The sequence below is a fragment of the Argentina silus genome (genome assembly GCF_951799395.1).
Source record: "Argentina silus genome assembly, chromosome: 8".
NCBI classification, from domain to species: Eukaryota; Metazoa; Chordata; class Actinopteri; order Argentiniformes; family Argentinidae; genus Argentina; species Argentina silus.
In genome coordinates this window covers 23417000-23432852 of record NC_139662.1, presented here as the reverse complement: position 1 = coordinate 23432852, position 15853 = coordinate 23417000, and the positions used below count along the sequence as shown (strand labels likewise).

The 15853-nt window shown below is 48.7% G+C and overlaps 4 protein-coding genes across 8 annotated transcripts in view; 2 read left to right on the top strand and 2 right to left on the bottom strand.

Annotated features, from left to right (window-relative positions):
• The window catches only part of lgr6 (leucine-rich repeat containing G protein-coupled receptor 6), a gene marked incomplete at its 5' end in the record, with an annotated part of 10948 nt that extends 8038 nt beyond the window's left edge, over positions 1-2910 (top strand). Inside the window, 2 exons of the mRNA XM_083674794.1 lie at positions 184-264; positions 418-2910. Of these exons, the coding sequence (XP_083530920.1) occupies positions 184-264; positions 418-1850 (1514 nt within the window). The 3' untranslated portion in view covers positions 1851-2910. The remainder of the gene's footprint in view (positions 1-183; positions 265-417) is intronic.
• A 156-nt stretch (positions 2911-3066) lies between these two features.
• On the bottom strand, positions 3067-6382 carry ube2t (ubiquitin-conjugating enzyme E2T (putative)). Of its 2 annotated transcripts, XR_014554339.1 has the most exons (8): positions 6253-6382; positions 5922-6096; positions 5326-5395; positions 4772-4877; positions 4557-4655; positions 4069-4152; positions 3345-3553; positions 3067-3296 (listed from the first exon to the last, which is right to left on the bottom strand). XR_014554339.1 is itself a non-coding variant. In XM_083674450.1 (7 exons), the coding sequence occupies exons 2-7, from the start codon at positions 6031-6033 to the stop codon at positions 3434-3436; spliced, it is 591 nt and encodes a 196-aa protein (XP_083530576.1). In that variant the 5' UTR covers positions 6034-6096; positions 6253-6382; the 3' UTR covers positions 3067-3433. The 2 variants fall into 2 exon arrangements, 1 of the variants encoding a protein (XP_083530576.1); XM_083674450.1 differs by having other exon boundaries at positions 3067-3553.
• Positions 6383-6695: 313 nt separating this feature from the next.
• LOC310807835 (putative methyltransferase YdaC) lies at positions 6696-8622 on the bottom strand. 2 transcript variants are annotated; one of them, XM_083674448.1, is made up of 4 exons: positions 8499-8622; positions 7877-8133; positions 7289-7469; positions 6696-7141 (listed from the first exon to the last, which is right to left on the bottom strand). In XM_083674448.1, the coding sequence occupies exons 2-4, from the start codon at positions 8129-8131 to the stop codon at positions 6945-6947; spliced, it is 633 nt and encodes a 210-aa protein (XP_083530574.1). In that variant the 5' UTR covers positions 8132-8133; positions 8499-8622; the 3' UTR covers positions 6696-6944. The 2 variants fall into 2 exon arrangements, with proteins under 2 accessions (XP_083530574.1, XP_083530575.1); XM_083674449.1 differs by having other exon boundaries at positions 8537-8612.
• Positions 8623-8843: 221 nt separating this feature from the next.
• etv7 (ETS variant transcription factor 7) lies at positions 8844-15544 on the top strand. 3 transcript variants are annotated; one of them, XM_083674442.1, is made up of 9 exons: positions 8844-9158; positions 9597-9771; positions 11552-11716; positions 11952-12116; positions 13738-13818; positions 14163-14261; positions 14410-14552; positions 14640-14740; positions 14863-15544. In XM_083674442.1, the coding sequence occupies exons 1-9, from the start codon at positions 9096-9098 to the stop codon at positions 15122-15124; spliced, it is 1254 nt and encodes a 417-aa protein (XP_083530568.1). In that variant the 5' UTR covers positions 8844-9095; the 3' UTR covers positions 15125-15544. The 3 variants fall into 3 exon arrangements, with proteins under 3 accessions (XP_083530568.1, XP_083530570.1, XP_083530569.1); XM_083674444.1 differs by having other exon boundaries at positions 8844-9201; XM_083674443.1 differs by having other exon boundaries at positions 8844-9201; positions 9594-9771.
• The last annotated feature ends 309 nt before the right edge of the window (positions 15545-15853 follow it).

The following is a 15853-nucleotide window of genomic DNA, read 5'->3' as shown; positions in this document are numbered from 1 at the left end:
AGGAGAGGAGACTAGGAAAGGAGACTAGGAGAGGAGATTAGGAGAGGAGACTAGGAGAGGAGACTAGGATAGGAGAATAGGAAAGGAGACTAGGAGAGGAGATTAGGAGAGGAGACTAGGATAGTTTAACCCTACTGGTTGTCATCTGACCCCTGACCTCTTACCTCTGCTGTGGTGTTGTAGATGACCCTGACCTGGAGGAGTTCCAACTAGAGATGGAGGAATCCAAGCTGCAGACCAGTGTCCAGTGCACTCCTGTCCCTGGTAGGAGCGGAGGACAATCTCTGAGGATTCTGGTGGTGTCTGTTTCAGTGTCATATGTCATATTCAGAAGTACTGTATATCAACACTTTGTGGTCTCTTTCCTGTTCCCTCCCTCCCTGCCCCCTCCCTCCCCCCTCCCTCCCTCCCCCCCAGGTCCATTCCGTCCCTGTGATTCCCTCCTGGGCAGCTGGCTGGTGCGTGTGGGTCTGTGGTCCATCTCTCTGGTCTCCCTGCTGGGCAACTCCCTCCTGCTGCTCTCTCTCTTCAGCTCCACGGGCTACCTCCTCTCCCCCCTCCGCTTCACCGTGGCGTGCATGGGCGCCTCCAACCTCCTCACGGGCGTGTGCACGTGCACGCTGGCGCTGGTGGACGCCCTCACGCTGGGGGAGTTCGGTCGCCACGGCGCCCGGTGGGAGGGGGGTCCCGGTTGCCAGGCGACGGGGTGGGTGTGGGTGTTTGCGTCCGAGGCGAGCGTGCTGCTCCTGACGCTGGCGGCGGTGCAGTGCGGCGTGAGTGTGACGTGCGCGCGTGCCTACGGGAAGGCGCCCTCCCTCGGGAGCGTGCGCACGTGCGCGCTCTTCTGCCTCACCCTGTCCCTCACCCTGGCCTCCCTCCCCCTGGTGGGCGTGGGGGAGTACGGCTCCTCCCCATTCTGCCTGCCCTCCCCTCTGCCTCCCCCCTCCTCCCGCCCCCCCGCCACCCTGGGCTTCCCCCTAGCGCTGATCATGATGAACACCCTGTGTCTGCTGGTGGTGACAGGCTCCTACATCCGTCTGTACTGGGAGCTGATTCGGGGGGAGTGTGAGGGATTGTGGGACTGTGCTATGATCAAACACGTGGCGTGGCTCATCTTCACCAACGGGCTCCTCTACGTCCCTGTGGCCTTCCTGTCCCTCTGCTCCCTGCTGGGCCTCCTCTCTCTGGGGGAGGAGGTGCTCAAATCAGTCCTCCTGCTCCTCCAGCCGCTCCCCTCCTGCCTCAATCCCCTCCTCTTCCTCCTCTTCACCCGAGACCACTCCCAGTTCCTGTTTTGGCCCCGCCCTAAGTCCCGCCCCCAGCTGCGCCGGGACCGCACCCTCGACTCGCTGGTGTCCGTGGAGACCGAGAAGAGCTCGTGCTCCGATTCGTCGACGCAGATGTCACTCGCTGAGGGCGACACCCTCTACACCGGGACCTCGGGCCTCCAACCCCGGCTGGAGCCAATCAGATTCTCTCGCTGCTCTTCATCCTCCTCTTCCTCATCGGTTCCTCTCATCCCCTGCCAGACGCCCTCGCCAGGCACGAGAGAGAGAGAGAGGGAGGTAGAGAGAGAGAGAGACAGGGAGATAGAGAGAGAGAGAGACAGGGAGATAGAGAGAGAGAGAGACAGGGAGCTAGAGAGAGAGAGAGACAGGGAGATAGAGAGAGAGAGAGACAGGGAGATAGAGAGGGAGAGAGAGAGGGAGAGAGAGGGGGGGGGCATCAAAGATGGAGAGCGCCTGAAGAGCAGTGATCTGGAGATGAGCAGTAAGCCCTGCTCCCTACATCACACAACCTCCACCACTCCCTCCCTCTCCTCACCCCTCCTCACCCCTCCTCACCCCTAAACCACTGGCTAGCTGACTGGCCCTATGGACCATTACAGTACATCTACAGCATTACACAGGAGCGGGCATCAGTCCCGGAGCAGGTCCACAGAAGGACTTCAGGACACTATTGAAGAGTCTATGAGAACAGCAGTCAGCGGCTCTGCCTCACGCCTGAGCAGAGGAGCCATGGAAATATAATCTGAACTTTATCAAGACAACATTGCATCATGGATTCTGTGTATCAAATAGAGGATGTTCTAATGTGTTGCATATTCAGTAGGGGTACAGGTCGCTGACAGAAAGAACACAGTACCACAGTACCAGTGTAAACCTAGGGGGAGAGACAGAGGTGAGAGCTATCTCTTCAACCAGCAGTCATCCTCTGAGGAGTCAATGGTCTAGCGAGGGGAAATATATAGTAGACATTTTAGAATATTTTCAAAGTAAAGAGGTATAACTGTAAAGAATATTTAGACGCTCACTGTTGGACGCAGAAGGACAGCAGGGAGGTTGTAGATGTTGTGTAGAGTGTTGAGTGTACAGTATCCCATTTAGTACACAAGGACTCACGTTAACCACCGCATGTTGATAAAACTATGTGACACCACAACACTTAGACTGAAAGAACTACAACAATATCTAACTTCAGTTGGAGTTTTCTCCCCAATGGTTCATTTGGAGCGCAGGAGATCGTAACCTCCATGTTCCTACTGGTGACTTCAGCCCCGCCTACAGTAACGGAGGCCTGTTGCCCTGCAGTGAACGGGTTGGAGCTAAAGTCCTTCTACAGACCCTGACCCTGACCCTGACCCTAACCCTAACCCCGACCCTAACCCCAACCCTGACCCCAACCCTAACCCTGACCCCGACCCTAACCCTAACCCTGCTAGGGCAGGATAGCTGATGTACATACAATGTGACTACCTCTGAACTAGCATGCTAATGTTCCATTATACCCCGATGTGATGTTTTCCTTTTTATATAATATGCAGTAAATATATTATTTTATATTATAAAAGAAATAAGGTTCCCATAGTTTGTTAAACAGACTTACTATTTTGGATGTACATACTTTGTATACAACTGGTAATGATTGAATAAAATTAATAGTTTCATAGGAGAGGAGATTTATGCTTGTGTGTCTCTGGGATTGTATCGTACAGTAAGACATTTCATACACACACACACACACACACACACACACACACACACACACACACACACAATGTATGATCATCATTTCTTTATTTCCAGCAAGTTGCAAATGACCCACAACACACATTCCAAACATAACAAAACACTCATGGCTCCTCCCATTCATCATATAATACATCTGTACATATCCCTCAGATGAAGGGAAGCTATACACGTTTAAAAGGACAAACTCAAATAAGCGTCATCAACAAAAGACAATAGTTTGAATCAGTGGTCACCACCCTTATCCTGGAGAGATGGTCTGATGGCCTCCAGGGGCAGGGAGGAGACTGCTGCAGTAGGAGATGGTCTGATGGCCTCCCGGGGCAGGGAGGAGACCGCTGCAGTAGGAGATGGTCTGATGGCCTCCCGGGGCAGGGAGGAGACCGCTGCAGTAGGCTGTGGAGTCAGGACTGGGCCGTGGGCGACAGACAGACTCTCTTGGGATGCTCCTCTGACTGCTCCTCCCCACTCATGACTTCTCTCTTACGGCCCTGAGCACCCTCCTTCTCCATCTCCACCACTCCCTACACACACACACACGCACACACACGCACACATTTAAATGTGTCAATAGCACTTCCCCAAGAGAAGACTAACAACGCAGCACGTGGGTGAAAACCTGTCGCTACATTTGTTTATGATCAACTAGTTCCCAATAAAGGGAACACCAAATAGAAGGACCATCATATATCTACATGGTGTCACGGCACCATCTTGTGGTTAGAAGATGCCACTACAATTACATTTTACATTTATGCCATTTAGCAGAAGCCTTTATCCAAAGCAACTTACAACAAATACATTTGTTTAAGTAAGTGAATCATCTATCCATCAGTCATCATAAAAGTAATCAATGCTCGGGCCAGGGGCCATAGGCAGTCACAATGCTTTTTTTTTTCCAGTAGAGAAACTGTACAGGGGGGTAGTGGGGATGAAGAGGTCTCTAGGAGGGACCATTAAGATGTAGCCTGAAGACAATAATTTACCAAGCTCCAAGCACATTATTCACCATGCCAGAGGTGAACATCAGGACGCTTACCTTGTTCTTCTGAACAGCATGTTTCTCTGTGCATTTCCTGGCCTTCTCCAGGTAAAGCTGCTTGTTGTATTTGAACTCCGAAGACTGAAATAAAACAGATCAAACAAAGCCTGTGAAGGTTCACAACAACTTACCACGCAAATCACTGTCTACTCAATACCACCAGCCCAGACAAGCTGAGGTAACACCACCAACCAACCCAGACAAGCTGAGGTAACACCACCAACCAACCCAGACAAGCTGAGGTAACACCACCAACCAACCCAGACAAGCTGAGGTAACACCACCAACCAGCCCAGACAAGCTGAGGTAACACCACCAACCAGCCCAGACAAGCTGAGGTAACACCACCAACCAGCCCAGACAAGCTGAGGTAACACCACCAACCAGCCCAGACAAGCTGAGGCGTTTCTGGTCCAACAGCACCTCACAACTCAGGAAGGAGACGTCACATTGCATTGTGGGTATCTGCTAAATGAGATACTCACGATATCAGCCATCAACGGGTCATCTGGGTTGGGCTCTGCCATCAGCAGCTGTATGGAGGAGAGGACTGTGGAGATGTTGAGGGAAGGTTTCCAGGCACCCTAACGACAACATTCACAAAAAACATTTACATTTGGAAATAACGACGGTTGTCAAATAAATGCGGGCGTCTAGTTTAATCTGCAGCTGTTTTAACATGGCGTCTGCAGTGTCGTACCTTGGGCGGGAGTTTGAGGGCATCATGGCAGATGCGTCCAGCGGTGTCGATGTTTGGGTGGTATATGGGCGTTAGGAAGCGCATCTTAGGAGGCTCAAAGGGGTACCTAGGGATACAAAACATCAGAACACAACTTTTCCAAAAGAAGTTCACCAACACAACCTACTAACAAGACAAACAAAGGCCTGACAGCCACCAAATCATGTCTAACACCAGTAGCCCCACCTGAACATCATAGAATCCACTTAACATCAGTGTCATGTGTAACAGGGTAAGAAATGTAGTCTTGGTTATATGTGAGTTTGGTCATAATTAAGCAGCCCCAGCCAGTATTGGTTATTATGGCGCCCCCTGTGGTGTTATGATGTACTGCAGATTTGCATGCCTTGTGTCCTAGCGGAGTTGCCGTAATCCAACAGAAGCGGTACAATTCAAATGCTGGAGATCCTGATTTCAAATCAATTTTAATTAAAACATTCATCCGTCTTCTACTTAGGGAATACATGAGTAAAACTACGTCCTAGTCCGTCAGTCCCTGACCGTTGACAGCTTACCTCTCGGGGATCTTGATCTCCAGGGAAAAGAGTCCTCCTTCAAACGGAGTGTCTGCTCCACCAATGATCTCTGCAAACCAGAAGTAAAAACCACGACATATCAGAAATCACAACTAGTCTGAGAAGCGGTTACTTTTGGGTCACAAAAACACACTTCATATCACCACCGAGACGACAGTTTGCAACCTCTTTGGCTGGAACTAAGAACCTGTGGATGCGAGCTGGTGTCGCCATCCCTGAAGGTGGTTGCACTACTACTGACACTATTACTACAGTTATTATTACAGTTATTACTGCTGCTACTGACACTACACCCTTATTCACTACTACTGACACTGGTTTATCATGACTAGATGATGTTGTATTACTGATGGTTGGTGACTCTTGTTGATGGAGGAGGAAGATTCCGAAGCTCTTCACTGTCAGTTCGGCTGCATGACGGACGTGACAAATACAACTAGATGTGTTGTGAAGTCTGGACCTTTCTGTGGCCGTGGAGCCGTGGAGCTGTGGAGCTAACGAGCTGTGGAGCTGTGGAGCTAACGAACTAACGAGCTATCGAACTAACGAGCTAACGAGCTAACGAGCCCACTTACGGGCCCGGAGGTCGTCCATCCGTCCCTCGCCGGTCTGCCAGCAGGTTATCCCCGGCGGAGGCTCCGTGCTCAGTAACCGGAGCTCCCGGTTCAACCGGGAGGTCCTCTGCATGCTGCCTCTGACCGGGTTCCTGGGGTTTGTACGGCCGGGTTTGGAGCCAGCAGCAGCCGGCAGCTATTCAGCCAAAGGGTTTTATTGGCGCCATGGGAAACAACCGTTTACATGAAATGACAGTAAACATTACACACAAGAGTATCAAAAGAATAGAAAATAAACTTAAAACAATGTAAGGGTTTTGGCATTTAAAATGTTATATCATAGACGATGTACCGTGTCAATGTGTAAATAATTAAAGCTCGATCGGACGCAGCTGAACGACAACCTGGGAACCGTTCCTCGGTCTTACCGGGACAGCGGAGTGGGGAAGTTTGGTTCCGCCTGACTGTTGAAGGGGGGATGAAAGAGGGCGGGACTCCGGACAGGAAACAGGCTGCTGGTTTTGATTTTCCCTCCTTCTACGTCATCAGAGACGCGCCTTTGGTGAGGTGCATTGTAGGGGTTGTAGTTAATATTATAATAATAATAATAATAATAATAATAATAGTGCATACATTTCAGTATATATGGTCCCAGCAGGAATCAAACCCACAACCTAAGCGTTGTTAGCGCCATGCTCTACCAACTGAGCCACAGAGGACCATAGTTGGTAGCCAAAGCAACATAGACCTTTTCTAAGTCATCCAGAACTGTATTTACAAACAAACAAGTCTCAGTGCCCTTCAATCATATACTTTATTTAAGTGCATATTAATCTAAAATAAAATTCAGCAAAACAAATGTACCCAATAACCGATCAACACGTTCAATTGAATCATGAATGTCACATTCACCGAATGTACAGCGCTTAAATCATCAATTTCTCACACTCATCATTGCTGTCGTCCCTTGTCAATGATGTAGACGTGTCCTGTCCCATTCCCCTGTCCTCTCTCTCTCTCTCTCTCTCTCTCTCTCTCTCTCTCTCACTTTGAGGCTGTGGCGTAAATGGCCTGAAAGGTGATGTCACTGTGCTGTTTGTCCTCCATCCGGACATCAGTGAACCCAGAGTCCTTCAGCGCTGTCATATAGACCTCTGGACGCCAGTTCTGCCCTGGCATCACCCGCTTAGAGGCCAGGCGGGCCACCCTGCTCAGCCTCAGAGTGGTCACCATGAGACCCCCTGGGCGTGAAAGAGATGGGGGAGGAGAAGGGAAGGATAGAAAATAACATGTATCTAATAACAGACATAAATCTAAAGTTTATGCCTACCACATCAAGTAAGTTACAGATACGTTGATACAAACAGAACCATTCTGCTGAGCTTCACCTGGTTTCATCACCCTGTGGATCTCCGTCGCGCCCTTCCTCAGGTCTGGCCAGAAGTAGTAGCAGTTACAGTGGAATACTCTGTCCACGCTGCTGTCTGCTACAGGCATGGACGCCACGTCACACAGCAGGAGAGACACCCGCCCACTGCTCACCAGACCCTTCACACGCTCTCCTGCCAGCTACACCAGGGGAGGAGGGGAGGGGGGGAGGAGGAGGGGAGGAGGGAAGGGCAAGAGGAGGGAAGGGCAGGAGGAGAGGAGGGCAGGAGGAGGGGAGGGAAGGAAGAGAGGAGGATAGGAGGAGGAGAGGAGGGCAGGTGGAGAGGAGAGGAGGGAAGGAGGAGAGGAGGAAGGAAGGGCAGGAGGAGGGGGGCAGGAGGAGAGGAGGAAGGAAGGGCAGGAGGAGGGGAGGGAAGGAAGAGAGGACATACAGTATGTAAAAGAGAATACAGTTACACATTTCAAACAAGTCTCACCACATGTCTGTCTGAAGAAACATAAGGTTCTAACTTACAACTTGGACCTGGAGTTGTCGTGGAGAAGAGGGGTCAAATGAGGCACTGGGGGGGGGGGGGGGTATATTTTACCTGGTGCATGTACTGAGAGTAGTCCACACCTATGAGCCTCCCCGTGGGCTCTGTGAGGAGTCTGGAAGCGGCCTCCAGGCCCAGTCCTGGCCCATGGCCCAGCTCCAGTACCGTGTCCCCAGGCTGAATCCCACACAGATGGACCGCACTGTCCTCCAGGACCCGGTTATGCCAGGTTAGGAACCGTGTGACCAGCCACCCTGCCACAGAACGTGTGGGACGACCCAACTGCTGCCCCAGCCTATCAGCCAACATGGCTATAGAGAGAGAGGGGAGGAGGTTTAAGGGAGAGGTGAATTTGGACCAGCGGCAGCACAGAGATTTGGTCTGATGGAGCCCGCAAACATCTGTCTGGTCCCATGCCAACAGAAATCAACATTGGTTTTGAAAAAAAATTATTCTCATCAGATCATTCTATAGGATTGATTTACTAGTTGTGTTTACCTAACTGTTTTCCAATTAGAATGAGTTTGTTGACATTGCCTTGTAAATAGCCTAAGGATTATATCATTTGTTAAATGATCAAAGTCTACTAACTTTAAAAACAAGTGTTTATGAAGAAGATTCTGACAGATCGGCACAGTTCTATACCGCCGGAATTAACAGAGTGAAAATAACTTACTTCAAAATGAATATAGGCTACAGTTTCTTTCCTCTCACTATAATGGGCTGCGTGTTTTCATACTTTAATTCCTGAAACATTATCCTCTTCATTCGTCTGTCTATCCACCGCTTCCTTGTGAAGGCGGAGTTTTTCTGGATAGGCTACGTCGCGACGCAGCTCTCTCTCTGTCTGTCTGTCTCTCTCTCTGTCTGTCTCTCTCTCTCTCTCTGTCTGTCTCTCTGTCTCTCTCTCTGTCTCTCTCTCTCTCTCTCTCTCTCTCTCGCTCTCTCTCTCACACACACACACACGCACTCACAGTAATAAGCGTTGTGTATTTTGCATTTATTACAACATGAAGGAAATAAAATATCAACGGTTGACAAATCGGTTACTAATTTGACCTTCATAATATCGAGCTCTTCCCCGTACAGTTTGCTAAGTGACAGCATTCGTTACACACCCCCTACATGGATATGGTCTCTTTCGTTTTCTTTTCCCGGAAAGATAGATTCATAAATGAGGTCTTGCCCATAAAATCTGCAAATAATCGAGCCCTCTTTCGTTTTTCGATGTAAACAAGTTTGACGGATAACCGAGAAAAGTTGGCGACTTTTCATGTCAGCTGACATTATAGTTCAACATAATTTTAGAAGACCTTCAGTTTATTATTCCAATCAGGTAACAGAGCATGGAAGACCGTTCTCCGTCACCTTTGATCAAGGTACTATCAACTGTATCACTAGCAAACGTCGTTTTTATCTCACTGTGATTTTCTCATTTATTGAAGACGTTTTGACGACTTTACTAATACTGCAAAAGAATAACTAGGCTACTGTAGAAGTTGTAGATATATGCCTGGAGACTAAAGAGGTACTTTCACTTTTGCATTTAGGGCTGCAGTACTTTATCTTCTTGCTGGTCGAAAAATCTGGAAGAAATGTTTTTGTGTGGACTAATTCCCTTGCAACTCCTGCATTGTGTGTGTGTGTGTGTGTGCGTGTGTGTGTGTGTGTTTGTGTGTGTGTGTGTGTGTGTGTGTGTGTGTGTGTGTGTGTGTGTGTGTGTGTGTGTGTGTGTGTGTGTGTGTGTGTGTGTGTGTGTGTGTGTGTGAAGCAGGAGCACAGAGGAACCTTAACCCACTTGGTGCCCGGAAGGCAAGTCCTGTTTCCCTCAGCAGTCTGCTCCCCCTCCCCTGCCCTGCTGCCCTCAGCCTGCCCCCCCTCCCCTGCCCTGCTGCCCTCAGCCTGCCCCCCCTCCCAGGAGGAGCTATGGCACTTGCCAGGGCGACTATGTGAGTTTCCACAAACACACATATATGCAGAATGAATATACAACTATTTCAACACCTTCTATTGGGGATGAGGAGAGTCTAGGGTAGAGTTAGGGTTAGGGTTAGGGTTAGAGTGTTAGGGTTAGAGTGTTAGGGTTAGAGGGTTAGGGTTAGAGGAGAGTCTAGGGTTAGAGTTAGGGTTAGAGGGTTAGAGTTAGGGTTAGAGGGTTAGGGTTAGAGTTAGGGTTAGAGGGTTAGGGTTAGAGTGTTAGGGTTAGAGGGTTAGGGTTAGAGTTAGGGTTAGAGTTAGGGTTAGAGGGTTAGGGTTAGAGTGTTAGGGTGTTAGGGTTAGAGTTAGGGTTAGAGGGTTAGAGTGTTAGAGTTAGAGTGTTAGGGTTAGAGTGTTAGGGTTAGGGTTATGGTTAGGGTTAGGGTTAGAGTGTTAGGGTGTTAGGGTTAGAGGGTTAGGGTTAGAGTGTTAGGGTGTTAGGGTTAGAGTGTTAGGGTTAGAGTGTTAGGGTTAGGGTTAGAGTGTTAGGGTTAGAGTGTTAGGGTTAGGGTTAGAGTGTTAGGGTGTTAGGGTTAGAGTGTTAGGGTTAGAGTGTTAGGGTTAGGGTGTTAGGGTTAGAGTGTTAGGGTTAGGGTGCTAGGGTTAGAGTGTTAGGGTTAGGGTTAGGGTTAGAGTGTTAGGGTGTTAGGGTTAGAGTGTTAGGGTTAGAGTGTTAGGGTTAGAGTGTTAGGGTTAGAGTGTTAGGGTTAGAGTGTTAGGGTTAGGGTGTTAGGGTTAGAGTGTTAGGGTTAGAGTGTTAGGGTTAGGGTGCTAGGGTTAGGGTGTTAGGGTTAGGGTGTTAGGGTTAGAGTGTTAGGGTTAGAGTGTTAGGGTTAGGGTGTTAGGGTTAGAGTGTTAGGGTTAGAGTGTTAGGGTTAGAGTGTTAGGGTTAGGGTGTTAGGGTTAGGGTGTTAGGGTTAGGGTGTTAGGGTGTTAGGGTTAGAGTGTTAGGGTGTTAGAGTGTTAGGGTTAGGGTGCTAGGGTTAGAGTGTTAGGGTTAGGGTTAGGGTTAGAGTGTTAGGGTGTTAGGGTTAGAGTGTTAGGGTTAGAGTGTTAGGGTTAGGGTGCTAGGGTTAGAGTGTTAGGGTTAGGGTTAGGGTTAGAGTGTTAGAGTGTTAGGGTTAGAGTGTTAGAGTGTTAGGGTTAGGGTTAGGGTTAGAGTGTTAGGGTTAGGGTTAGGGTTAGAGTGTTAGAGTGTTAGGGTTAGAGTGTTAGAGTGTTAGGGTTAGAGTGTTAGAGTGTTAGGGTTAGGGTTAGGGTTAGAGTGTTAGAGTGTTAGGGTTAGAGTGTTAGAGTGTTAGGGTTAGAGTGTTAGAGTGTTAGGGTTAGAGTGTTAGGGTTAGGGTGTTAGGGTGTTAGGGTTAGAGTGTTAGAGTGTTAGGGTTAGAGTGTTAGAGTGTTAGGGTTAGAGTGTTAGGGTTAGGGTGTTAGGGTTAGGGTGTTAGGGTTAGGGTGTTAGGGTTAGGGTGTTAGGGTTAGAGTGTTAGAGTGTTAGGGTTAGAGTGTTAGAGTGTTAGGGTTAGAGTGTTAGGGTTAGAGTGTTAGGGTTAGAGTGTTAGAGTGTTAGGGTTAGAGTGTTAGGGTTAGAGTGTTAGTGTGTCTCTGTCTTTGTTTATTACGTTAATGATCACCTTTTTTGTCTGTGTGCATTTTTCTTTTCTTGTGTATGTGTGTGTGTGTGTGTGTGCGTGCGTGCGTGCGTGCGTGTGTGGTGTGTGTGTGTGTGTGTGTGTGTGTGTGTGTGTTCCTCAGGTATAAACCCGTCTCTGTGGGATAAGGAGGATGTGGGCTGCTGGCTGCACTGGGCCCAGAGAGAGTACTCCCTCCGCCGCCCGGAGAAAGGCCGCTTTGAGATGAACGGCCGAGCGCTCTGTCTGCTCACTAAGGAGGACTTCAGACGACGATGCCCCAGCTCAGGTAAGAGTGTGTGTGTGTGTGTGTGTGTGTGTGTGTGTGTGTGTGTGTGTGTGTGTGTGTGTGTGTGTGTGTGTGCATGTGTGTGTGTGTGTGTGTGCGTGCTTGTGTGCGTGCGTGTTTGCATGTGTGTGTTTGCATGTGTGTGTGTGTATATGTGTGTGTGTGTGTGTGTGTGTGTGTGTGTGTGTGTGTGTGTGTGTGTGTGTGTGTGTTGACCTACTACTTCTGCTTGCAGGTGATGTATTGTATGAGCTCCTGCAGTGTGTGAAGCAACACAGGAGAGGTGTGGTCTGTGCCCCCTCAATCCCACCTCACCTCCCTCCCCCCCTGGGTCACTCCCAGCCCCCCCTGGGTCACCAGATTCCGGGGTCTCAGGCTGCCAGGCTGAATGGATCCACAGGTGAGTGTGTGAAGCTGTTTTATTGAGTCATTTCTAGCTACCAAAGTTGAGAACACTCCATCCCACTTCAACAACCAATACATGTAAATGTAGCGGCCAGACTTTGATACGGTGTTAAGTTTATATTTATATATATACAGTGTGTACATATACATATATATACACAGTACCAGTCAAAAGTTTGGACACACCTTGCCAAGACTGTGCAAAGCTGTCATCAAAGCAAAAGGTGGCTACTTTGAAGAATCTAAAATATAAAACATATTCTGGTTTGTTTAACACTTTTTTGTTGACTACATAATTCCATATGTGTTCCTTCATAGTTTTGATGTCTTCAATATGAATCTACAATGTAGAAAATAATAAAAAATAAAGAAAAACCATTGAATGAGAAGGTGTGTCCAAACTTTTGACTGGTACTGTATATATATATATATATATATATATATATATATATATATATATATATATGTGTACCCAGCTATATATATATATATATGTACCCAGCCATAGTGTATTCTCTATTATATTATATAATATATGTATATGTTTGTTTTTCTTTTTTCTTTTTTTATCTTTTATTTGATGCACTTTGAGATTATTCTTGTATAATGACAGTCTTTATAAATGTAAACGAATATTAATAGTACAAATAATAATGCTGTATTCAATATTATTTTTACTATTATTATTCGGTCATTCTCTTTTTTCGCAACAATGGAAAAACGTGGTTATTTTGCAACTATAACAGTGTGATTCTGTCTGGATGGATCAGGGCGTCTCTGCACCAGCAACTGGGTTTGTCAACATGACTTTATGGCTTAAGCAGTGGGCTTTGGGAACGTTAAGGCAGTGGGCTTTGGGAACGTTAAGGCAGTGGGCTGTGGGAACGTTAAGGCAGTGGGCTTTGGGAACGTTAAGGCAGTGGGCTTTGGGAACGTTAAGGCAGTGGGCTTTGGGAACGTTAAGGCAGGCTTTGTGAAGCAGCTTTGGACATTGTTGTTCCACTGTTGTCCCTCCTGTCCCTAAAGCAACAGGACATTGTTGTCCCTTCTAAATGTAATTATTAAAGTATTTCCTGGTGCCACACACACACACACACACACACACACACACACACACACACACACCTTTGCCTGGCTGCATAGGTGGTTTCCGTGACGTTAGGCAGTGTGCCAGTAGGTGTGGCTTACCTGGAAATATTGCCTTTGTTATCCACTTCTAGAGGAATCAGGAAAACAAGCGTTTGACTGACAGCTTTAAACCTGTGAAGGTGCACCAGTTTTACCCCACCTCCCAGTTTTAACACGGCAGCTTTACCCCACCTCCCAGTTTTAACACGGCAGCTTTACCCCACCTCCCAGTTTTAACACGGCAGTATTCTCCTCTCTTCATAAGATCACCTGGGATTCTCCTCATGTTTGACTTCTCTGTCAGGTGGCAGACAGTAGTGCTCTGAATCGAGGAAATACTCATCCTCCATCTTTTTGTCTCTCCTCCCCTCCCCCTCCCCTCCTCCTCCTCCCCCTCCCCTCCCCTCCCCTCCCCTCCCCCTCCCCCTCCCCTCCCCTCCCCTCCCCTCCCCTCCCCTCCTCCCCCACTCTGTCACTCATTCTCTCAGTCCCTATCTGCTCCAGTAGGATTGTGTCTGAATGCCCTCTGACCTCTACATCAAGCAGTCCAGCACAGCACACACACACTGGTGAGTATGACACACACACGCATGCACGCATGCACACACACACGCATGCACACACACACGCATGCACGCATGCACACACACACACACACTGGTGAGTATGACACACACACGCACGCACGCACGCACACACACACACACACACACACACACACACACACACACACACACACACTGGTGAGTATGACACACACACACACACACGCACGCACGCACGCACGCACGCACACACACACACACACACACACACACACACACACACACACACACTGTCTCTCTCTCTCTCTCAGATGTGTGTGTGTGTGTGTGTGTGTGTGTGTGTGTGTGTGTGTGTGTCCTCCTCCCAGCTCTTAGAGGTAGTAGCAGGGAGGAGCCCCTCAACCTGTCCAATCGGGAGGCGGCTCAGCGCATAGCCACGTCCCGCGAGGCCAATGGCAGGATCCCAGGTACAGGAACACACGCACGCAGGCACGCAGGCACGCAGGCAGGCACGCAGGCACGCACGCACGCACACACACACACACACACACACACACACACACACATACACACACACACAGATTGTGTATTTCCATCCGTGTGTGTGTGTCCCAGACTGCAGGCTCCTGTGGGACTATGTGTACCAGCTGTTGTCTGACCAGCGGTACCAGGCCTTTGTCCGCTGGGAGGATCAGGACAGGCTGGTGTTCAGGGTGGTCGAACCCAACGGACTGGCCCAACTCTGGGGTAACCACAAGGTGAATGGACCACATCTGGTTTACCCAGCATGGATGGATGGATGGGATGGAAAGAATTGGACTGATTTTGTCCCTGTTTCCTTCCAGAACCGAGCCAACATGACCTATGAGAAGATGTCAAGAGCTCTGAGACACTACTACAAACTCAACATCATCAAGAAGGAGCCAGGGCAGAAACTGCTGTTCAGGTGAGACATATCCACACACACACACACACACACACACACACACACGCACACACACACACACACACACACACACACACACACACACACACACACACACACATTGAGTCCCCTCCTCTCTGCAGGTTTCTGAAGACTCCAGAGGAGATCAGGGGACACCGAGCAGACCGCCTGGACCCGGTGGACTCCCCTGAACACACCCCACCACTTGACGTTGACTCCCCTGAACACACCCCACCACTCAACGCTGACTCCCCTGAACACACACCACCACTCGACGTTGACTCCCCTGAACACACACCCACACACACACGCTTGTGTGACTTTAATGTCTTGGAGGTTTCAGCTGATTCTGCATCCTCCAGTTCTGACATAGAGGCTTTGTGAGGGGAAGGGTGTAGGGGGGGGGGGGGGGGTGTGTGTGGGGGGGGGGAGGCTATTAATTGTGTGTATTGGACTGAATGCACTGTGAGCAAGCTATTTATGATCTTGTGAATCTGCAACCTCACTACTACTAATTGTATGGTGCAGAGGGACTGACCTGAGCACTAGCCATCAGGGACAGGGAGAGCTGTGAATGCCATTCCTCTCGGGATACTCACCTTCGTCCACGTTTATTTTTCTATCACTTTGTATCACTTAAGTTATGGGAAGTCAGGGTTTTCCAGCTGTACATGTTTTGCAATGTATAAATCACAAGATTTTCTGAGGAAACAATTTATCCTAAAAACTCATCCTCTCTGTGCCTCTTTCACTGTTTATGGGATGTGAGTCCTTTCAGCATTATGGGTGAGAGGGGGAGGGATGAGGGAGAGTTGGTGGGGGGGGGGTGGATTCAGACTGGGTAGTCAGGCCTATGATGTTCTCTGTAAATAATCAATCGTCATTTCAGTGCTAATGTGATATACTATTGAGTTCGATGCGGTGATTTATACCCTGTGTATGTGTTGATTAAAAACTGTGCAGAAATATTGATACGATATTGTGGAAATATGACAACTGATTCAGATAACCTCCTTCATTGTGAACATGACAGTTTGAATAAAATGTCATCATTTTGTCCTCAAGTCTCTGTGATAACGTTCCTGCTGCAGCACTGAGGTGAACACAACACAA

Bases quoted from the DNA above. Each gene is read 5' to 3' on its own strand.
- ube2t (XM_083674450.1), bottom strand. From the start codon at position 6,033: ATGCAGAGGACCTCCCGGTTGAACCGGGAGCTCCGGTTACTGAGCACG. The intron at 4,153-4,556 runs GTGAGTATCTCA...GTTTTATTTCAG, and splicing joins ACCCGTTGATGGCTGATATC to TCTTCGGAGTTCAAATACAA. The intron at 3,554-4,068 runs GTAAGCGTCCTG...GTGTGTGTGTAG, and splicing joins ATGCTGTTCAGAAGAACAAG to GGAGTGGTGGAGATGGAGAA.
- LOC310807835 (XM_083674448.1), bottom strand. From the start codon at position 8,131: ATGTTGGCTGATAGGCTGGGGCAGCAGTTGGGTCGTCCCACACGTTCT. The intron at 7,470-7,876 runs GTAAAATATACC...CCCCTGGTGTAG, and splicing joins ACTCTCAGTACATGCACCAG to CTGGCAGGAGAGCGTGTGAA. The intron at 7,142-7,288 runs GTGAAGCTCAGC...TTTCACGCCCAG, and splicing joins CCACAGGGTGATGAAACCAG to GGGGTCTCATGGTGACCACT.
- etv7 (XM_083674442.1), top strand. From the start codon at position 9,096: ATGTCAGCTGACATTATAGTTCAACATAATTTTAGAAGACCTTCAGTT. The intron at 9,772-11,551 runs GTGAGTTTCCAC...TGTGTTCCTCAG, and splicing joins GCACTTGCCAGGGCGACTAT to GTATAAACCCGTCTCTGTGG. The intron at 13,819-14,162 runs GTGAGTATGACA...TCCTCCTCCCAG, and splicing joins AGCACAGCACACACACACTG to CTCTTAGAGGTAGTAGCAGG.